Genomic DNA, 20,728 nt, shown 5'->3' with positions numbered 1-20,728 from the left:
GCTCTGCAACGAGTGTTCTGTCCAGCTGAGTCTAGAGATGTTGTGTGTCACTGCCCTGAGCCACACAAAATCCTGGCAGGGGGAGCGCAGTACTAACCACAAATTTCTCTGGCACAAAACTGGGGCGGAAGTTCGGCAAAACACCATAATTCTTGTGTCCCACTGGCCAGTGTAATCCTCAGGAAAGGGCTCCGCAGGAAAGCCTAAATTAGCTAGATCCTGTAGTCAGACTGAAGTTGGTGCCAGCCTCACCCTATGGATGAACTTGCACATCCCTGGGAGGGAAGGGGCGGAGCTGCTGGGTGCTTGTATTCCTGTTTCCATATTACTGCTGCACGTAACAGCAGGGACCTGCAAGGAGGCCTTGCACCCTGAACCCCAGGAGGGATTTCGCTGGCCAGTCACTGGGGTAGCTGTAGCTTCCATGTTCAGCACTCTAGTATTGTTTAACTAAGCATCTGGCAGTGACCTTAGCACAGTGCCCCTAATCATCACTTCTCCCTTAGGTACGGCGGGTAAGGAACAATTTGAAAGCAGTTACTGGTAATTACCAAACCATTGGATCTCCCTAAATAGCCTCTGCACAAAGGCAGATTGCAGGGCCATGTAAAATACTCCCTAACTGTTACATGTGATTCCGAGTCACTGAACTCATGCTGACTACTTCAGCACATAGGAAGCTTCTGTCTTGATGGTGAGTAGGACTTTGCCAATTCAGCTCCCATGTGAATATGAGAGAAAGGAGAGATTTAAATGAGGTTGTAAGCTAACTTCTGTAAATGTGTGATTAAGAACTCATGTAGAGTCCCACATGTCAATTACCCCATTAAAATATGGACCTGGCCTAAAGCAGCTTTCAGATTACTGCATCCCCCAGACCTACTCTGTACCATCAGACTGACCTACTGCTACAAGCATGGCACCAGGAAACCAGCAGCTCCGACTGAGAGAGACTGGCAGGGGGATTTCTGAAGGGCCATTTGAAATTGACTTGGATAAGAAACAGTACAGACTTGCTGAGTAAATGTTTCTGCAAGTGCTACTAGCCCGCAAATTCACCTCTGCAGGGCTCCTCCCAGTGACAGTCTCACACCCATGGCTGCTAGCTTCCTCCAACAAGGCGGCTTGCTCTGCAGTCCATTTGGACTCAAAGTCCGGTTGCTGTATTTCTGGGTTCGCTTTCAGAATACCTGGCGACATTGATGAAGTCAACGCCTTGAAACTGCAAGTGGATCAGTGGAGGATCCCCAGCAACCTCAGTGATCCCAATATACCAGGTATGAGGCTGGATAGCCATGTAGCTATGGGCTAGTCCAGAATAACGTGTGCAGAGTATGCTTCCGAGGCAGTGTGAGAACACAGGAGACACGCAGCTGGGTGGTGGCCAGGTGCAGGACACTGAACTCGGGCACCACAGACACGGCTGGGTGGTGGGAAGAGGCAGGGCCCCGCACTCGGGCACTGCAGACACGGCTGGGTGGTGGGAAGAGGCAGGGCCCCGCACTCGGGCACTGCAGACACGGCTGGGTGGTGGGAAGAGGCAGGGCCCCGCACTCGGGCACTGCAGACACGGCTGGGTGGTGGGAAGAGGCAGGGCCCCGCACTCGGACACTGCAGACACGGCTGGGTGGTGGGAAGAGGCAGGGCCCCGCACTCGGACACTGCAGACACGGCTGGGTGGTGGGAAGAGGTAGGGCCCCGCACTCCGGCACTGCAGACACGGCTGGGTGGTGGGAAGAGGCAGGGCCCCGCACTCGGACACTGCAGACACGGCTGGGTGGTGGGAAGAGGCAGGGCCCCGCACTCGGACACTGCAGACACGGCTGGGTGGTGGGAAGAGGCAGGGCCCCGCACTCGGACACTGCAGACACGGCTGGGTGGTGGGAAGAGGCAGGGCCCCGCACTCGGACACTGCAGACACGGCTGGGTGGTGGGAAGAGGTAGGGCCCCGCACTCCGGCACTGCAGACACGGCTGGGTGGTGGGAAGAGGCAGGGCCCCGCACTCGGGCACCGCAGACACGGCTGGGTGGTGGGAAGAGGCAGGGCCCCGCACTCGGGCACTGCAGACACGGCTGGGTGGTGGGAAGAGGCAGGATCTGGTCCTGTCAGAGAGCAGCAGCTAGGCAGGGCTGCACGTGGCAGGTCCTTGTAACATAGGGCAGGGAGGGACTCCTGGGTCCCTGGCTCCAGTCCTGACTGTCTCAGGCGACCACATGATGTAGTTTTGGATGAAGGATGCCAGGGAGCGTTGACGTGCTCAAGTGAGTCAGTAGGTGGCACTGCGGAGCAACGGGGGCTTTTCTGCGGCTGGTGTCAGCTGTGTCCCGAGAGGCAGGCGTTCAGAGGTCAAATCAGAATTCGCTTGTGGTCAGCAATATTGTCAACTCCACAAATCGTGAGGCTGGCTTCCGTGTAAGCAGTGCAGAGCCTGGTTCTTGGCTTTCCGCTGGCTGAGCCCTTAGGCCATACTTGGGGACACGTTCGAGCTGTTCTCTGCAGCCAGGAGGCCAGGCTCATTTGAAGCGAGAGTTGCTCTGCTGCAAGTTTCTGACTCAGCAGCTGGGGCTTTAAGAAGAACATAAAATATCGCGAGAGGCAGTGAAATCAAGAGTTGGAAGCACTGGGGCAGCAAAGATCCCGTGTTACTTTCCCACGGGCAGCTCTGGGCAAATTCCCACTCGAGCCATCCCACTGTGCCCGCAGCGCCCTTGCGGTCTGTCAGCGTGGCCCAGGGTCTGGGTGTGCTGCTGCGTCCCGTCAAACTGCGGGAGGCGACGGAGCGTAACTCGTGTCCTGGCTGGGGCAGGCTTGTTGGCCTGGTTTCATGCCCCCTTCCCCCGTTCTGCCTTCCCTCCCAGCCTCCCTGCTGAAGCTGTGGTACCGGGAGCTGGAGGAGCCCGTCATCCCCCAGCAGTTCTACAGCGAGTGCATCAGCAACTACGAGAACCCCGCTGCCGCCGTCGCCGTGGTGCAGCTTCTGCCAGAGCTCAACAGGCTGGTCCTGTGTTACCTCATCCACTTCCTGCAGGTGGGCACCCCTCCCTGCCCCACCGCCACCCTCTCCCCCCGCCGCGAGCTGGGGGCTTTGGCCCTGGGCGCCTTGCCTCTTATTCCATGAGCAGAATGTGTTAATTCCCAGCCCGGTCTGACAGGGAGCGGGGCTGGTCCCTCCCAAGGATCGCCCTGGGAAGCCCTCTGACCCCGGTGAGGCTCCCCCATCCCCCGGCCCCACATGCATGCTGCAGGATTTCCGTCTGGAGAAGTGTCTGCAGCCTCATGCGCCAGCTGACCCCCCGGAACGAGGCCTGGTTCCCTGGGCCTGGCTGCTTCCCCCCCCCCCCAGCCCCCTTTGCCCCGTTGTTCTGGTTGAATCTCCTCTTCTCGCCTCACAGATCTTTGCTCAGCCGTCTAATGTGGGCAAGACGAAGATGGATGTGAACAACCTGGCCATGGTGATGGCCCCCAACTGCCTGCGCTGCCAGTCCGATGACCCCCGGGTCATCTTCGAGAACACCCGCAAGGAGATGTCCTTCCTGCGCATGCTCATTGTGCACTTGGACACTAGCTTCATCAGAGGGGTGGTGTGAGGGGCTGGCCCCCATGGGGGGCTGCGGGGAGGGGAGCACAAGGGCTGGCCCCCTCCCAGGACTCGTCACCAGAGATAGCGCGAGGGTGCAGAACGCCCGCTCCAGGCTCGGGTTCCCAGCTCTAGGATTTCTGCCATCTTTCCTGTTGTGGCACCAGCATCAGCGTAAACTGGGGGAGTGTGGGAGGGCTCAGGGCTCGCCGGCGGAGTGGCTGGCCAGCGCTAGGGAGTCTGGGGTGTGGTGCTGGGTCCGTCGGGCCATGCTTGGCGCGGAGTCACCCAGTGGCTCCTATGTCATTGGGAATGGGGAAGCTGCTGCACCAGCCGCTCCAAATCAGGGGTGCAAGCTGGAGCAGAGGCTTCCGGTTAGGAGTGTGGGTCTGACACCCTTATTGATGTGCCTTAGTGCAAAGGGTGGGTGACTGGGGCCCAGGAGACATGGTCAAGGCGGGACCCTCGTGTCCCTTTGGTTTCCTTCCAGCCCCTGCCATACGGTGGCAATAAGGGCTGTTTCCATTGCAGGAATAACGCCAGGTAACTCACGGTCTGCTTCCCCTCTGCCTGGCAGTGTCTGCAGACACCCAGCCCCCTAGGGCTGTTTCATGCTGACTTAGTTCTGCTTGAGCAGCCAGGAGAGACTCCCCAAGCATGGGGGACTCCCTGGGGTCGTAGGGCCAACCCTTCTACATCTCCTGGGGTGAGGCAAATGATGTCAGGGGTCTTCTGTGTTTGGCCAGTCCCTCCAGAATGGCCATGGAGGTCTTTGGAGCTGGTATATGATGGAGCAGCAGCTCACTGGCCTGTGGGTCAAAGAGCTAGAAAGGTGGCGGATTTGTACCAAGCACCGCTCCTCCAGGCTGGAAGACCGATGCACTCTCTATTGGGTGGGGAGGACACTTACTGGTAACAAGCAATCGCTAGGTTAGCGTGTGCTGTTGTGCTCGGAGGAGTGAGAGGGCTTGCTCCAGGCTCGCTACACCAAACACTATGCTCTGTCCGCTGCGTGCCTGAGCCAGGAGTCGCCCCTGCATTCTGCCCACTGCGTCCCCGTTACCACCAAGGCAGCTTGTGCCGTAAGTCATCAAACCAGGAAAGCAAGCCAGAGCAGCTGGTGTGTTTCAGAGGCTGGCTGGGGTGGTCTCCGAAAGGCTGTGGCTGACCGTGTTCGTAAGTGCCATAAATGCTCTGGGCTTGCTCTGGGCCAGTGAGAGTGTGGTGAGCCGCAGCGAGGAGGGGGTGTCTTTCTGAGGCTGCTTAATGGGAGCATGTGGGTTTCCCCTTGGCCTCCAGCCAGTCACACATTCCTTCGCAGACTGTAACTCCTAATTACGTGGTGTCCAGTGCTGAGACTGTTCTTTTTTAAGCATTTTCTCTACCAGCGGCAGGCCTGTTATGGGCCAGATCTCTGAGCCTTGTGGTTGTTTGTACAGCACTACACCCGCCAGTGGTATCCAAAGCCATATTCACGCTTGTGCCTGCAGATTCCCCTCATCCCAGTTGTTTCTCATGTAGGTGCCAAACACAAGCCAGCCTTCTCCTGACTGTAAACCATTTGTGAGCCAGAGCTGCAGTGGGATACGTTCCAGCTGGCAGATGCATTTAAAGGCTACTCTCTGCTCATGGCTGAGCACAGGTTTCAGACAGTCGGTGTGACACGTACAGGGACCTCGGAACACTTGTAGCTTATGAAGTCGATGAGTCAGGGAGCCCTGGGGTGCAAGATCTTCAGCCAGAGTTTGGCCTGTGCCCTGTAGAACCAGGGGCCAAGGTGCTTCTCCTTGTACCAGATGCGAGGTGCTGGTATACTGGGTTAGGAAGTCCCTGCTCCTCAGGTCACAACTGATCGGTCTGTCATGGGTGCCAGAAAGGGTTCAGGGACAGGCTGCTTCCCAATCTCACCCCACTGCAGAGCTAGGAAGCAAGTCAGCTCCTCTGGCTTCCACAAGAGGGTGTTGAATTTACTCAGCTGCTTCCTTCCTGAATGGTCCCTGCTGTTCACGTACCAGCCCTGGGTCACTGGGAAATTGAAATTGTTCAACATTGCTCAGGGTGTCACATCCTCACCCCAAATCAGCTGGAATGTTTGCTCATGCCTGGCTCAGGATCCCCTTTCATTGGGTTGTAGATATGCACCTGTCCCAGGGCTGTCAACTGCAGCTAACAACATTGTGGGCAATGATTCAAATTCTTCCTTGCCCTTCGGTGTAGCAGATAGACATTTGCTGTTGTCTATATCAACCCTTTTTGCCAGGGCTGTAAAATAGGCTAAGGAATTACACTGGATATTGTTTTCTTTTTTGCCAATCAGTTTGTAAATATGAACCCAATGAAGCAGCCTCTCCTCTGTTCCAAGAGTCATTAAAAATTCAGTGACGAACCCTTGTCCCTCCTGTGCATTTTTTAAGCTTGATTCGTCCGCGTGGAGCTTCCTTTTCCAGTGGTGGATGAGCTGTGGTGTGAGCATTTGCAGATGGACACAGGCTGCTGCTCAAACTCAGCCAGTTGTGTGGGAACCTCTGGATCTTTCCCCCATCCCTGTTCAAGAAGAAAGCTGGGAACAGTCTGTATTCTGGAGCTGTTCACCCTCTGGAGTTGCCTTAAGAATGTGGTGATCCCATTTTGCTGTGCTGTTCTACATGATGAATGTCAGAGCAGTTCCCAGTAACAACTCTGCTACTCATCTTTCATGGCTGAAATGTCCCAGGCTTGGGCTCTGTCGTCAATTTGTGTGTGTGTGAAAGTTTAAATCTCTTCAGCCCTTTCAGGTATGACATCAAAGATTTACATTTTCTTCATTGTAGTTATAGTGTTGCCCCTCTACCGGCCAGTAGAAGATTCTGGGGCCTTGCTGCTTGGGGTCCTGTTGGAGGAGAAATCAGTGGTGTAGAATCTGGGAATGGGTTATGTGTAATTTTGTTTTATTTGCACACACACACACGTCCTGGAACAGAGGATGTCAAACAGCATGCAGGGCAATCCCTTCTTCCAGGAATCTCCGCCCTACACCTGCTTCCCAGGGATTAACTCTACATCAACAATTGACTCCAGTCAGAGATCAACACTGAGAGCAAACTCCTGTGCTCATACAGGTCCCTCTAGGTAGAACAAAGTTAGCAATACACAACACCAATTTGTCTCTTTCGAGTAGATGCAGCTGTGTATTCCACTTAGGTGTGCGCGCCTTAGGTGTGCACACCAGAGAAATTGTCGAGCAGTGCCTGTAGAGGGGCTGCGCTTGTGCCCTGTGGCTGTGGCCCCTCCCCTGGCTATATGAGACAGCACCGCCCTGACCCCCCTCACTTCCTTCTCGCCACTTGTGGCTGGAGTCAGAGCTCTGTGTGGTTGTAGCCGCATAACCTCGCAAATAGTTTAGTTTTCTAGTTGTATATGGTTTGTAGTACCCTTGGTGTTAGAGGTAGTTTGTTTCCCTGAGAGGACCACAGCAGGTTTAAACATTGTCCTTCGTGCAGAGGAGTGATTCCCACATACACAGCTTGCTCTGTCTCGGCGCGGATCGTTTAAGAAAGGGTGGCTCAGGACCTTTGCCTGAAGCAGTACCTGCTCGAACAGGCCATGCGGCTTGCTTCAGTATTGAGGCCCTCATCAAGTCGGAGATGGCCCTTGGGCTGCAAGAGCACTGCTGCTTCATGTTCTGGAGCAGGCCCCTCCCCGAAGAAACCCCCTCCTGTTTTACCCCACACCCGATCATCCCTCAGGTCATCCTCAAGCTGAAGGCAGATTGGGGCAAGCTTATTCTCATTGCCCTGGCCTGGCCAGGACAGTGCTGGTTCTCTGATTTTTCTCACGCTGTGGATTCAGACTCCCATACAGCTTCTTCTCCAGCCTGATTAGATTAGAATTACAGTATTCTTGTCAGCAAGTTAAGGAAGTATGGGCTGGATGAATGCACTACAAGGTGGGTAGAAAGCTGGCTAGATTGTCGGGCTCAACGGGTAGTGATCAATGGCTCCATATCTAGTTGGCAGCCGGTAATCAAGTGGAGTACCCCAAGGGTCGGTCCTGGGGCCAGTTTTGTTCAATATCTTCATAAATGATCTGGAGGATGGTGTGGATTGCACTCTCAGCAAATTTGCGGATGATACTAAACTGGGAGGAGTGGTAGATACGCTGGAGGGGAGGGATAGGATACAGAAAGACCTAGACAAATTGGAGGATTGGGCCAAAAGAAATCTGATGAGGTTCAATAAGGATAAGTGCAGGGTCCTGCACTTAGGACGGAAGAACCCAATGCACAGCTACAGACTAGGGACCAAATGGCTAGGCAGCAGTTCTGCGGAAAAGGACCTAGGGGTGACAGTGGACGAGAAGCTGGATATGAGTCAGCAGTGTGCCCTTGTTGCCAAGAAGGCCAATGGCATTTTGGGATGTATAAGTAGGGGCATAGCAAGCAGATCGAGGGACGTGATCGTTCCCCTCTATTCGACATTGGTGAGGCCTCATCTGGAGTACTGTGTCCAGTTTTGGGCCCCACACTTCAAGAAGGATGTGGATAAATTGGAGAGAGTCCAGCGAAGGGCAACAAAAATGATTAGGGGACTGGAACACATGAGTTATGAGGAGAGGCTGAGGGAGCTGGGATTGTTTAGCCTGCAGAAGAGAAGAATGAGGGGGGATTTGATAGCTGCTTTCAACTACCTGAAAGGGGGTTCCAAAGAGGATGGCTCTAGACTGTTCTCAATGGTAGCAGATGACAGAACGAGGAGTAATGGTCTCAAGTTGCAGTGGGGGAGGTTTAGATTGGATATTAGGAAAAACTTTTTCACTAAGAGGGTGGTGAAACACTGGAATGCGTTACCTAGGGAGGTGGTAGAATCTCCTTCCTTAGAGGTTTTTAAGGTCAGGCTTGACAAAGCCCTGGCTGGGATGATTTAACTGGGAATTGGTCCTGCTTTGAGCAGGGGGTTGGACTAGATGACCTTCTGGGGTCCCTTCCAACCCTGATATTCTATGATTCTATGATCTGCTCGCTCAGAGTCACAGCCGTACCTTGCATGCTGTGCTCAGCTCCCTACATCTCATGGGGTGGCTGCTGCATGGCTGAATGAAGACGAGGAGCAATGTTTGGTGGTCGTCCAACAAGTCCTGCTCAACAGTGGGAAGTCCTCTAGCAGAATGGCCTATGTAGTGAAATAGAAGAGTTTTTTGATGTGGTCCTTACCCTGTTCAGGGAAAATCAGTCTTCTCTAATGGTGACGAGATTCCTAAAATGGCATTCCTGTCTACATCCTCTGGTCCAAGAGCTGTTTCCCAAGGCAGCTCTGATGTGTCCTCCATTTGAGTCCCTACTGTCTTGTCCACTGTCTCTCTTGTGTCAGAAAATTGCTTGGCCGGTAGCAATTACATCTACAAGGCAGGCATGTGAGTTGCAGGCTCTGATGGCAGAGCCTCCTTTACGCAATTCTCCAAAGACAAGGTGACTTTATGACCACACACAAAATCTTTGTCTAAAGTGGTGTCTCAGTTTACCAGGCGCATATTTACCTGTGTTTTTTCCTTAGCCACATTCATCTCCATAGGAGCAGCATTTCCCAATTTTGGATGTGAGGCAATGTCTAGCCTTCTGTCTGGCTACAACTAAACCATTTCTTGCTTCGCCTCACTTGTCTGTGTCATAGGCAGATTGTATAAAGGGTCAAGCGGTCTCTTCACAGACCATCTCTAAATGGGTAACATCGTGTATCAAGACTATATACGAGATAACTTCAGCTACGGCCCTCAGCAGGTTCATTCAACAAGAGCACAAGCAACGTCAATAGCATTCCTCAGTGACATTTCCATATTGCCCATTTACAGGGCTCTTGTCTGGTTGTACTTACATACTTTTACAAACCATTACGCCATTACCACATCTTCCCGAGCAGACGCAAACTTCAGAAGGGTGGTCCTGCAATTCTTATTAGGTAGACTCCGAGCCCCATCTCCTGGGAGAGGTACTGCTTGTGAGTCACCTCTGTAGAATACACGGCTGCATCTACTCGAAGACCAAATGGTTACTGTAACTGTAGTTCTTTGAGATGTGATGCAGACGTGGATTCCACAACCCAACCTCCATCCCCTCTGCACTGGAGGCTCTTCTCATGGGCTTTCTATGTGAGTAACGGAGCAGGGTTGGGATGCCGCTACCTCATCTAGCTAAGGGAGGGGCCACAGCCACGAGGCACAAACGCCACTCTTCAATCATAGAATCATAGAATCACAGAATATCAGGGTTGGAAGGGACCCCAGAAGGTCATCTAGTCCAACCCCCTGCTCAAAGCAGGACCAATTCCCAGTTAAATCATCCCAGCCAGGGCTTTGTCAAGCCTGACCTTAAAAACCTCTAAGGAAGGAGATTCTACCACCTCCCTAGGTAACGCATTCCAGTGTTTCACCACCCTCTTAGTGAAAAAGTTTTTCCTAATATCCAATCTAAACCTCCCCCACTGCAACTTGAGACCATTACTCCTCGTTCTGTCATCTGCTACCATTGAGAACAGTCTAGAGCCATCCTCTTTGGAACCCCCTTTCAGGTAGTTGAAAGCAGCTATCAAATCCCCCCTCATTCTTCTCTTCTGCAGGCTAAACAATCCCAGCTCCCTCAGCCTCTCCTCATAAGTCATGTGTTCCAGTCCCCTAATCATTTTTGTTGCCCTTCGCTGGACTCTCTCCAATTTATCCACATCCTTCTTGAAGTGTGGGGCCCAAAACTGGACACAGTACTCCAGATGAGGCCTCACCAATGTCGAATAGAGGGGAACGATCACGTCCCTCGATCTGCTCGCTATGCCCCTACTTATACATCCCAAAATGCCATTGGCCTTCTTGGCAACAAGGGCACACTGCTGACTCATATCCAGCTTCTCGTCCACTGTCACCCCTAGGTCCTTTTCCGCAGAACTGCTGCCTAGCCATTTGGTCCCTAGTCTGTAGCTGTGCATTGGGTTCTTCCGTCCTAAGTGCAGGACCCTGCACTTATCCTTATTGAACCTCATCAGATTTCTTTTGGCCCAATCCTCCAATTTGTCTAGGTCCTTCTGTATCCTATCCCTCCCCTCCAGCGTATCTACCACTCCTCCCAGTTTAGTATCATCCGCAAATTTGCTGAGAGTGCAATGGGTACTGCCAGGCAATTTCTCCAACTCCGGTGCGCTGGGTATGCACACACCTAACTAGAACACACGTCTGCATCACATCTCACAGAACCACAGTTGCAGTCTTCCCAGGACTGAGCATTTGTTCATATGCTTGGAAGGTTCTGTGTAACCGTGCCACCTGGTGAGCCTGGTCTTAGCACCACTTCTAAATGGTCTTCCCCCTTTTGTTCCTGTTTTTGAGGAGGAATAATAATTCTCATGCAGGGACTTGTTAAATGTGAAATGTTCCATGGCAGGTGCTTTGGGCAGCCTTAAAAATGTGGTTCTGAATTACAAAAGTGTTGAACCTCTACTCTGCCACCTCAGGGGCAGGTGTGTGTGAGGCAGAGATCTCAGGGAGCCCTGTGCCCTGACGACAGCCCTGAGGCAGGATAGATTGGGTGAGCAAACACCGTCCACAAGTCTAGGAAGGATGGTCTAGTGGCCAGAGCACTGGACTAGTCCTGAAGAGACATGGGCTCTATTCCCAGCTCAACCACAGATTTGTGTGACCTTGGGAAAGCCATTCAGCCTCTCTGTACTCCAGCTCCCCATCTGTAAAAAGGGATAATAACGCCCCCCACCCCACCCCACCCCCGCAGTCCAGGAGTGCAGGCAGGAGAACTACACTAAAGACTGTCGGGTGTTCAGAAGGCCATGTACATGCCCAGGTAAAAAGGCCTGAATCAACATCAGCCCCTCAGGAGGTGGAGGCAGGGCCGAGAGTCCCACTCATGCACTTAAATTTCCAGGTTGTCGGAGCTTTGTTCCAAATGTCAGCTGAATTTGTGGGGAACAAGCCCTGGAGGACCTCGGAGCTTGAGCCTCTACTGCCTGAACTAAAGAACAGCTTCCTTAGCTGGGAGGCTGGAGCAGACTCCCAAACCTCTAAGTGGTCCAGCCTGTCAATCAGGGACAGAGTCAGCCTGGGCATTGAGTATTTGTGGGCTGAAAGCACCATTCCAGTGAGCTCTCCGCCCCTGAGATGAGGATGCCTCTGGGCTGGACAAAGAATCCAGCCAGGCTTGGAGAAATGAGCTAGCTGGCCCAAGGAGGCAGAATTCCATCAGGGCTTGGATGCTGAGGAAGAATCAGACACTCTGTCCATCCCTGGCCCTCTGTCTGCAAAGGCCATTCGCACTGGAGAACCCGAGGCAGGGGGCCTCTCCTATAGAAAAGAAGTGATTTTGCTTCAGGAGTGAAGAAGCCCAATTTATGTGTTAAAGTTTGTAGCTCCAGTAACGAGACACTACAATAAGTACCATTGTGACCCTGCTTGGGATACTGTGTCTCAAAAACAAGTTTAGCCTTTCTGCAATTGGTCCACTCACCACTAGGCAGCCCCTCATGGCCAGGCAGGACATTGCAGCTCTCTCAAGGGGCAATGCCCCTGCCAACAGTCACTGTGGCAGTTTCTCTGTCTCATAATTTGCCCCTCCGGTCAGGTCACCATTTTAAGTCCACCCTTTCCAAGGTCACAGTTATCTAAACTAAAAGTCAAAAAGATCTTTAAGAAGAAAACAAATCCTTCCACCCTCACTGGGGCCAGGAGTGGAGGAAGTGCCCTAAAAGGGGGAGGGGCCCCACAGGCAGCCAAATCATGGCCCCGGCCCCCCACACACCATGCCACCCCCGAGCCCCTGCCCTCGTACCGCCCCTTCCCTCTGAGGCCCTGCCCTTGCACTCCCTCTTCCCTCCAAGACCCTGCCCCTGACTCACTCCTCTCCAAGCCCTCGCCCCATCACTTGCCCTTATGGACGGTAAAAAGTGGGAAGAACCCTGGCCCCCCCTTTTCCTGCACCCCTGCCTTGGGCTCTTCCTCAGCCTGTCTCCAGCTCAGGCTACAGTCCCCTCGGTGGGCTCAATAACCATTTCTGAGGCCAGTCCGTGAACCCAGTCTCTCTTGACTCTAGGTTCCAGCACAAGGCCCTGTACTCAAAGGTGCTGACTCCGTGGGTGCTCCAGGGCTGGAGCACCCACAGGGAAAAATTGGTGGGTGCTCTGCACCCACCGGCAGCTCCCCACCCTGCCCCAGCTCACCTCTGCCTCTGCTCCACTCCGCCACCTCCCCTTAGTGCACTGCCGCGTCCTTCTTTTTCCCCCTCCCTCCCAGCACTTGTGCTGCAAAACAGCTGTTTCACACGGCAAGCCTGGGAGAGAGGGGGAACGCGGCGCACTTGGGGGAGGAGGCAGGGCCGGGGCAGAGATTTGGGGAGGGATCCAATAGGGCCAGGGAAGGGTGGAGTTGGGGCAGGGTAGGACCAGGGAGACACGAGCACCCATCGACACTGACAAAAAGTTGGCCCCTGTGCCTGTACCAACAGCTTGTTCTGCTCCTTGACCTCTGCTGTGGTTTTCCCTGGGCCACTTCCTACCTTTCTTCTCAAGTTCCCCTCTTGGTCTCCTTGTCATGTGCCTGGTTAGCCAGGGGCTCCCTGCCCTCCCTGCCTCAGGAGCTTTCCTTCCTGCTGAGCTGCCTACATAGCTTTCACTCCAGCTCTGTCCCCCGCTGGGCTTTGTCACCACTTAAGCCTAGCCCTTTATGAGGGATTGCCTGATTCCCATGGGGGGAGGGGCTCATTCTGTAGCCAGGTTGGCTTAGCCCCAGGCCCACCAGCCCACTGTTACATACACCTACCCACTTAGAACTTTGCCCACCCGAGGGGCAAATTTTACTGCTGTCCAAGCCTCATTCCTTGTCCTCTCATTGGTGTCGCCGGCCACATGCTTGTATGGCCTGGACCCTGTCCACCTCTAGTCCCCTTCAGCTTACCCATCATAATTAGGAGGAGATCCTTCTCTTCTGCAGTGTCCCGACACTCCTGCAGCAACTCATTCTCATTATTAGCTGCTTGCATGGCCTGTTCTGAAGCCACTAGCTTCTCCTAAAGCCTTTTTGCTTCTGCCGCTGCATCCGTCAGAGACTTTTCCATCAGGGTCTGAGGACCCACCTGGACTGTCCTACCCTTGTATTTGTCCCTACTTTGGCCTGCTTCATCTCTGTGCCAACCATTTCATCCTTCAGCTGCCTGCAACACCCTCCTGAGTATGCTGATTTAGTGTCTGCAAGGTCCTCATCTGTCACCACAGTGCCTGCCTCAAGAGCATTTGGGGCACGGGACATCCTCTTTTCTTTCTACATGCTTGGGACCCCACCCCTCCTTTTGCCACCCTGCAGTTTCCTAGGGGGGCAGTGTCTTTTTATATGGCCTGCTTCTCTGCACCAAAACCCAATAACTCTGGTCCCCCTCTAGGCATTAGGCCATGCTTGTCCGGGTTCTCAAGCCCTGCTCTCATGGGTTAACCTTCTCAGTACAGCTCACATAGGGCCATGCTCTCATGTTGTGCCCTTTTTATCCACAGGCATGGCAGATCCTAAATTGTGCCTCTGGCCTCCTAGCCCCTGAATATCCTTTTCTTTCACAGCCCTTGTGGCCGCAGATGATTTCCCTTTGCAGGATCTCTAACAGATGTTGCTACTGCTGCTCCTCCAAGATAGCCAGATTCCCCACTGCTTCTATTCATTCTCTAGGAGCTTCTGGAGAACCACCTGGACCTGGTTTGGCTGCTTAGCTGCCCCCTGGAACTGAAGTGGGAGGGTGGACTTTTCTTCAGCAAACACAGTATCTGCATATTTTGGCTACATCATCCCTCTTCATTAATGATCTGGAGGATGGTATGGATTGCACCCTCAGCAAGTTTGCGGATGACACTAAACTGGGAGGAGCGGTAGATACACTGGAGGGTAGGGATAGGGTACAGAGGGACCTAGACAAATTGGAGGATTGGGCCAAAAGAAATCTGATGAGGTTCAACAAGGACAAGTGCAGAATCCTGCACTTAGGACAGAAGAATCCAATTCACCGCTACAGACTAGGGACCGAATAGCTAGGCAGCAGTTCTGCAGAGAAGGACCTAGGGGTGACAATGGACAAGAAGCTGGATATGAGTCAACAGTGTGCCCTTGTTGCCAAGAAGGCCAATGGCATTTTGGGATGTATAGGTAGGGGCATTGCCAGCAGATCGAGGGACGTGATCGTTCCCCTCTATTTGACATTGGTGAGGCCTCATCTGGAGTACTGTGTCCAGTTTTGGGCCCCACACTACAAGAAGGATGTGGAGAAATTGGAGAGAGTCCAGCGAAAGGCAACAAAAATGATTAGGGGTCTGGAACACATGACTTATGAGGAGAGGCTGAGGGAACTGGGATTGTTTAGTCTACGGAAGAGAAGAATGAGGGGGGATTTGATAGCTGCTTTCAACTACCTGAAAGGTGGATCCGAAGAGGATGGATCTAGACTATTCTCAGTGATAGCAGATGAGAGGACAAGGAGTAATGGTCTCAAGTTTCAGTGGGGGAGGTTTAGGTTGGATATTAGGAAAAACATTTTCACTAGGAGGTTGGTGAAACACTGGAATGCTTTACCTAGGGAGGTGGTGGAATCCCCTTCCTTGGAAGTTTTTAAGGTCAGGCTTGACAAAGCCCTGGCTGGGATGATTTAGTTAGGATTGGTCCTGCTCTGGGCAGGGGGGTGGACTAGATGGCCTCCAGAGGTCCCTTCCAACTCTGTTATTCTATGATTCTATGATGGAGGTCACAGGCCCTACCAACTATGCCAGTTTCTAACAGGGTTGCCAGCTTCCCCTCATGGCCAGTGGTCACTCTATGGCCCCTGCCTCTGTTTTCCACTTTTCCAGGTCTCCTTAAATAAACTCAGCACAGTCCACAGGCAATTAAAACATTCCCCTCCTGGGTCCAATTTATTCAGTCCTCAGGTGCACGCTGGCACTCTAGACCTAACCCCAGTTCAGTGCCTCTCCCTTAGCTGGGAGGTTTCCAGCCCTCTTTCTCAGACCTGGGTCACAGTTCAGTGTCTGCAGGGGCCAAACTTGCTTCCTGCAGCTGTTTCTTCAAGGCAGCTCCAGCTCCTCAGGCTGCTGTTTCCTGGTCATTTCTGCCCCTACCAGCCTTTTGTATTGGGTTCACCTGATCCCTCTCAGGTGGGGCTCATCTTGTAATCAAACTGGTTTAGTCCCAGGCTCTCCAGGCCATGGGCAAGCCACCCTGTTACACTTACACTTCCTCATCTCCCACCAACAGGGGCAAGGCTCTAAACATACTGACTTGGCCTCACTAGTATCCCGGTCGGTCCCACTGGCACCTCACAGACAGATTCAGTGGGGAGAGAGGACACCCTGGGTGATGTCAAATGTTGACACTCAAAGATTTTGGAGACAAGCAGAGAAAGCAAGAGCTCCTCACAGAGAAGGAGGATGGAGCCTGAGGTAAGCACCTCACTGTTTGCAAATCATTTGTTTCCAAGGGAGGTGTATGGTGGGTTCTTTAACCTGAAGCCCAGTCTTTCCACACCACCACTTAGTAGGTTTCAGAGTAGCAGCCGTGTTAGTCTGTATTCACAAAAAGAAAAGGAGTACTTGTGGCACCTTAGAGACTAACAAATTTATTTGAGCATAAGCTTTCGTGAGCTACAGCTCACTTCATCGGATGCATTCAGTGGAAAATACAGTGGGGAGATTTTATATACACAGAGAATATGAAACAATGGGTGTTACCATACACACTGTAACCAGAGTGATCACTTTAGGTGAGCTGTTACCAGCAGGGGGACGGGGGGGGAGGGACACACCTTTCGTACTGATAATCAAGGTGGGCCATTTCCAGCAGTTGACAAGAATGTCTGAGGAACAGCGGGGGAGAGGGGGCGGAGAATAAACAAGGGGAAATAGTTTTACTTTGTGTCATGACCCATCAACTCCCAGTCTTTATTCAAGGCTAAGTTAATTGTATCCAGTTTGAAAATTAATTCCAATTCAGCAGTCTCTCCTTGGAGTCTGTTTTTGAAGTTTTTTTGTTGAAGAATTGCAACTTTTAGGTCTGTAATTGAGTGACCAAAGAGATTGAAGTGTTCTCCAACTGGTTTTTGAATGTTATAATTCTTGACGTCTGATTTGTGTCCATTGGTTCTTTTACGTAGAGACTGTCCAGTTTGACCAATGTACATGGCAGAGGGGCATTGCTGGCACATGATGGCTGTCACGGTTCCTCCCCCACTCTGAACTCTAGGGTACAAATGTGGGGACCTGCATGAAAAACCTCCTAAGCTTATCTTTACCAGCTTAGGTCAAAACTTCCCCAAGGTACAAAATATTACACCTTGGACTGGCCGCTACCACCACCAAACTAATACTGGTTACTGGGGAAGAGCTGTTTGGACGCGTCCTTCCCCCCAAAATACTTCCCAAAACCTTGCACCCCACTTCCTGGACAAGGTTTGGTAAAAAGCCTCACCAATTTGCCTAGGTGACTACAGACCCAGACCCTTGGATCTTAAGAATAATGAACAATCCTCCCAACACTTGCACCCCCCCTTTCCTGGGAAATGTTGGATAAAAAGCCTCACCAATTTGCATAGGTGACCACAGACCCAAACCCTTGGATCTGAGAACAATGAAAAAGCATTCAGTGTTTTACAAGAAGACTTTTAATAAAAAATAGAAGTAAATAGAAATAAAGAAATCCCCCCTGTAAAATCAGGATGGTAGATATCTTACAGGGTAATTAGATTCAAAAACATAGAGAACCCCTCTAGGCAAAACCTTAAGTTACAAAAAAGATACACAGACAGAAGTAGTTATTCTATTCAGCACAATTCTTTTCTCAGCCATTTAAAGAAATCATAATCTAACACATAGCTAGCTAGATTACTTACTAAAAGTTCTAAGACTCCATTCCTGGTCTATCCCCGGCCAAGACGACTACAGACAGACACAGACCCTTTGTTTCTCTCCCTCCTCCCAGCTTTTGAAAGTATCTTGTCTCCTCATTGGTCATTTTGGTCAGGTGCCAGTGAGGTTACCTTTAGCTTCTTAACCCTTTACAGGTGAGAGGAGCTTTCCCCTGGCCAGGAGGGATTTCAAAGGGGTTTACCCTTCCCTTTATATTTATGACAATGGCATATATCACATTGGTATATGTGCAGGTGAACGAGCCTCTAATAGTGTGGCTGATGTGATTAGGCCCTATGATGTTGTCCCCTGAATAGATATATGGACACAGTTGGCAATGGGCTTTGTTGCAAGGACAGGTTCCTGGGTTAGTGGTTCTGTTGTGTGGTGTGCAGTTGCTGGTGAGTATTTGCTTCAGGTTGGGGGGCTGTCTGTAAGCAAGGACTGGCCTGTCTCCCAAGATCTGTGAGAGTGATGGGTCTTCCTTCAGGATAGGTTGTAGATCCTTGATGATGCGTTGGAGAGGTTTTAGTAGGTGTCTCCCTCTGTCTGAGCGTGTCCAGTATCCTGGACACACTGAGCTCACTGCTGAGTGGATACCAAGTGGGCATGAGCTCTGACAGGCCCTGTTTGTGACATACAAGCACATTCTCTGTTGCTTGTTGTTTCAGCGTGAACCTCCTGCCCCACCTGAGCAGCCTTTGTTTGGATCAACAAACAGGAACAAACCCCAGAGACAGAGCTGAAACCTGAGCCGTTCAAGAAGGCTGATGAGTTGCAGTGTTCTCTGGGAGAGGCTGCCACACTGTGGTCAACCTAAGCTACTTAAATGCTTTTGACATGCATATGAAATTAAGTTAACCCTAACCATGACTCTGAATGCTAAATCCTAACACAAAAGTTAAAACACAGTGGAAAATATGGTATGATTCTTTGAAATTTCCCCCCTAATTACTGAAACTGAAAAATCTTCAATTTTAAATTTTAAAATGTGCGTTTTTCCTTTTTGTGGTCTCAGAAATAGTAATATCTAGAAACACTATTTTCACAGAGAAGATGAGAATTTGGGGCATATAGTCTCATGGAAAATGAGGAATCAGATAATGTTCTGATTTTTTTTCATTTAAAAGAATTCTCCAGTGAAACTTACTGCAGTTAAAAACATACATTTTATAAATCAACTTTAAAAATACCACAATGAAATGTTCAGAGAAATAAAAAAAAATTAATCTACAAAAATCTAAGATTATATCTAAAGTTTTGGGTGAGTTTTAGCTGTTTCTACTAGGGCAGTTAACTCACACGATTAACTCAAAAAAATTAATTGCCATTAATCACAGTTTTAATCACACTCAAACAATAGAATACCAATTGAAATTTATTAAATATTTTTGGATGTTTTTCTACATTTTCAAATATATTGATTTCAATTACAACACAGAATACAAAGTGTACAGTGCTCACTTTATATTACTTTTTATTACAAATATTTGCACTGTAAAAATGATAAACAAAAGAAATAGTAGTTTTCAATTCACCTCATACAAGTACTGTAGTGCAAACTCTATATTGTGAAAGTGCAACTTACAAATGTAGATTTTTGGTACATAATTGATCCAAAACTTTAGCACCTACAAAAACAGAACAATGTAAAACTTTAGAGCCTACAAGTCCACTCAGTCCTACTTCCTGTTCAGCCAATCGCTGAGAGAAACAAATTTGTTTACATTTATAGGAGGTAATGCTGTCTGCTTCTTATTTACAATATCACCTGAAAGTGAGAACAGGCGTTCACATGGCACTTTTGTAGCTGGCGTTGCAAGGTATTTACATGCCAGATATGCTAAACATTCGTATGCTCCTTCATGCTTCAGCCAACATTCCAGAGGACATACTTCCATGCTGATGATGCTCATTAAAAAAATAATGTGTTAATTACTTAGTGACTGAACTCCTTGTGGGAGAATTGTACGTCTCCTGCTCTGTTTTACCCGCATTCTGCCATATATTTCATGTTATAGCAGTCTTGGATGATGACCCAGCACATGTTGTTCGTTTTAAGAAACTTTCACTGCAGATTTGACAAAATGCAAAGAAGGTACCAATATGAGATTTCTAAAGACAGCTACAGCACTCGACCCAAGGTTTAAGAATCTAAAGTGCCTTCCAAAATCTGACAGTCCCTGCTGTAATTCAGCCAGCTCTAGGGCCTGTCTAAATTACAGCTACATGCCCCTCACCCCCCACCCTCCAACCTGAGCCCCCACCCCTTGTACAATGCCTGCAATATGGCTTGCAAGGGGTTCCACAGAGGGCAGCCTTGTAGCTGTGTCCCTCAATTGTTGCCCTGACATAATCCTCCTCAGCCAGAACTATTTTATGTTTGTAGCTCACTTTTGGACCCTACCATGGAAAAACGTAACCAAGGAAATACAACGGTTTGCCCTCCATCACAAGGATCGGACTGTAACATAGTTGGCACCCGTTGCAGGTTCCTATGATACACAGGGCACATCAGCCAGGCCAGGCTTGGATGTTTATGATTTTTTTTAGTGTTTGGAGGTTCCTGTTTTTAACCTGCCCACATCTGGACCCACATGCCTTTATGATTTTTTTTTTTCAGTGACTCGTTAAAATGTTAACTTTTCCACTTTTGGACACTGAAATGGAAAGGAGAGGTTCACCCAGAAACCACACCTGGTTGCCTTCCATCACACAAAACAGGCCAGCACCTACCTTACCCCATGGCAGAGGTGCCAACTCCCTGGGTGCTCTGGGGCTGGGGCACCCACCAGGAAAAAATGGTGGGTGCTGAGCACCCACTGGTAGCCCCTTATCATCTTCCCCTCCCCCAGAGCCTCCCACCCTTTCCATCAGCCCATCTGTGGATCAGGCTTTACTTTCAATAGTGCCCAAAGCTGCTGGGACACGAAATGAGTTCCTTGGTCAATGAGGACGTCTGAGGGAAGGCTGCCCAGGAAAATATCTGGATTAGTTCCTGCACAAGTGTGGAAGCTGTGGTGTCCCATGGGAGAACAGCCTTGGGGTACTGGGTGGCATAGGTTCATCTGGGGCTGGTGGACTGTGTCCTAAGGTGCTTTTTTCTAGGGGTTGATTCTACCAAATCTCACTGTCTCAAAGGGAGTTGTAGTCAGGGGTGGGGAATTAAAGCGGCTTGACCCGTACCTTTTGGAGTGACCTTTTGGCAGCCAGGACATTAGAAGTCTGCTACCACATCATCCATCCCCAGCCAGAAACACT

General features: G+C 50.7%; 1 protein-coding gene across 3 annotated transcripts in view; it reads left to right on the top strand.

The window, feature by feature from the left end:
* The window catches only part of LOC311529587 (rho GTPase-activating protein 39-like), a 121,849-nt gene extending 115,885 nt beyond the window's left edge, over positions 1–5,964 (top strand). For all 3 annotated transcript variants that reach the window (XM_084645630.1, XM_084645631.1, XM_084645632.1), the window contains exons 8-10: positions 1,186–1,277; positions 2,860–3,029; positions 3,394–5,964. In XM_084645630.1, coding sequence (XP_084501756.1) covers positions 1,186–1,277; positions 2,860–3,029; positions 3,394–3,588 — 457 coding nt within the window. In that variant the 3' untranslated portion in view covers positions 3,589–5,964. The remainder of the gene's footprint in view (positions 1–1,185; positions 1,278–2,859; positions 3,030–3,393) is intronic.
* Positions 5,965–20,728: the final 14,764 nt, after the last annotated feature.

This window comes from Lepidochelys olivacea (genome assembly GCF_965140295.1).
Source record: "Lepidochelys olivacea isolate rLepOli2 genome assembly, chromosome: 13".
NCBI classification, from domain to species: domain Eukaryota; kingdom Metazoa; phylum Chordata; order Testudines; family Cheloniidae; genus Lepidochelys; species Lepidochelys olivacea.
This window is presented reverse-complemented; position numbering and strand designations above follow the sequence as displayed.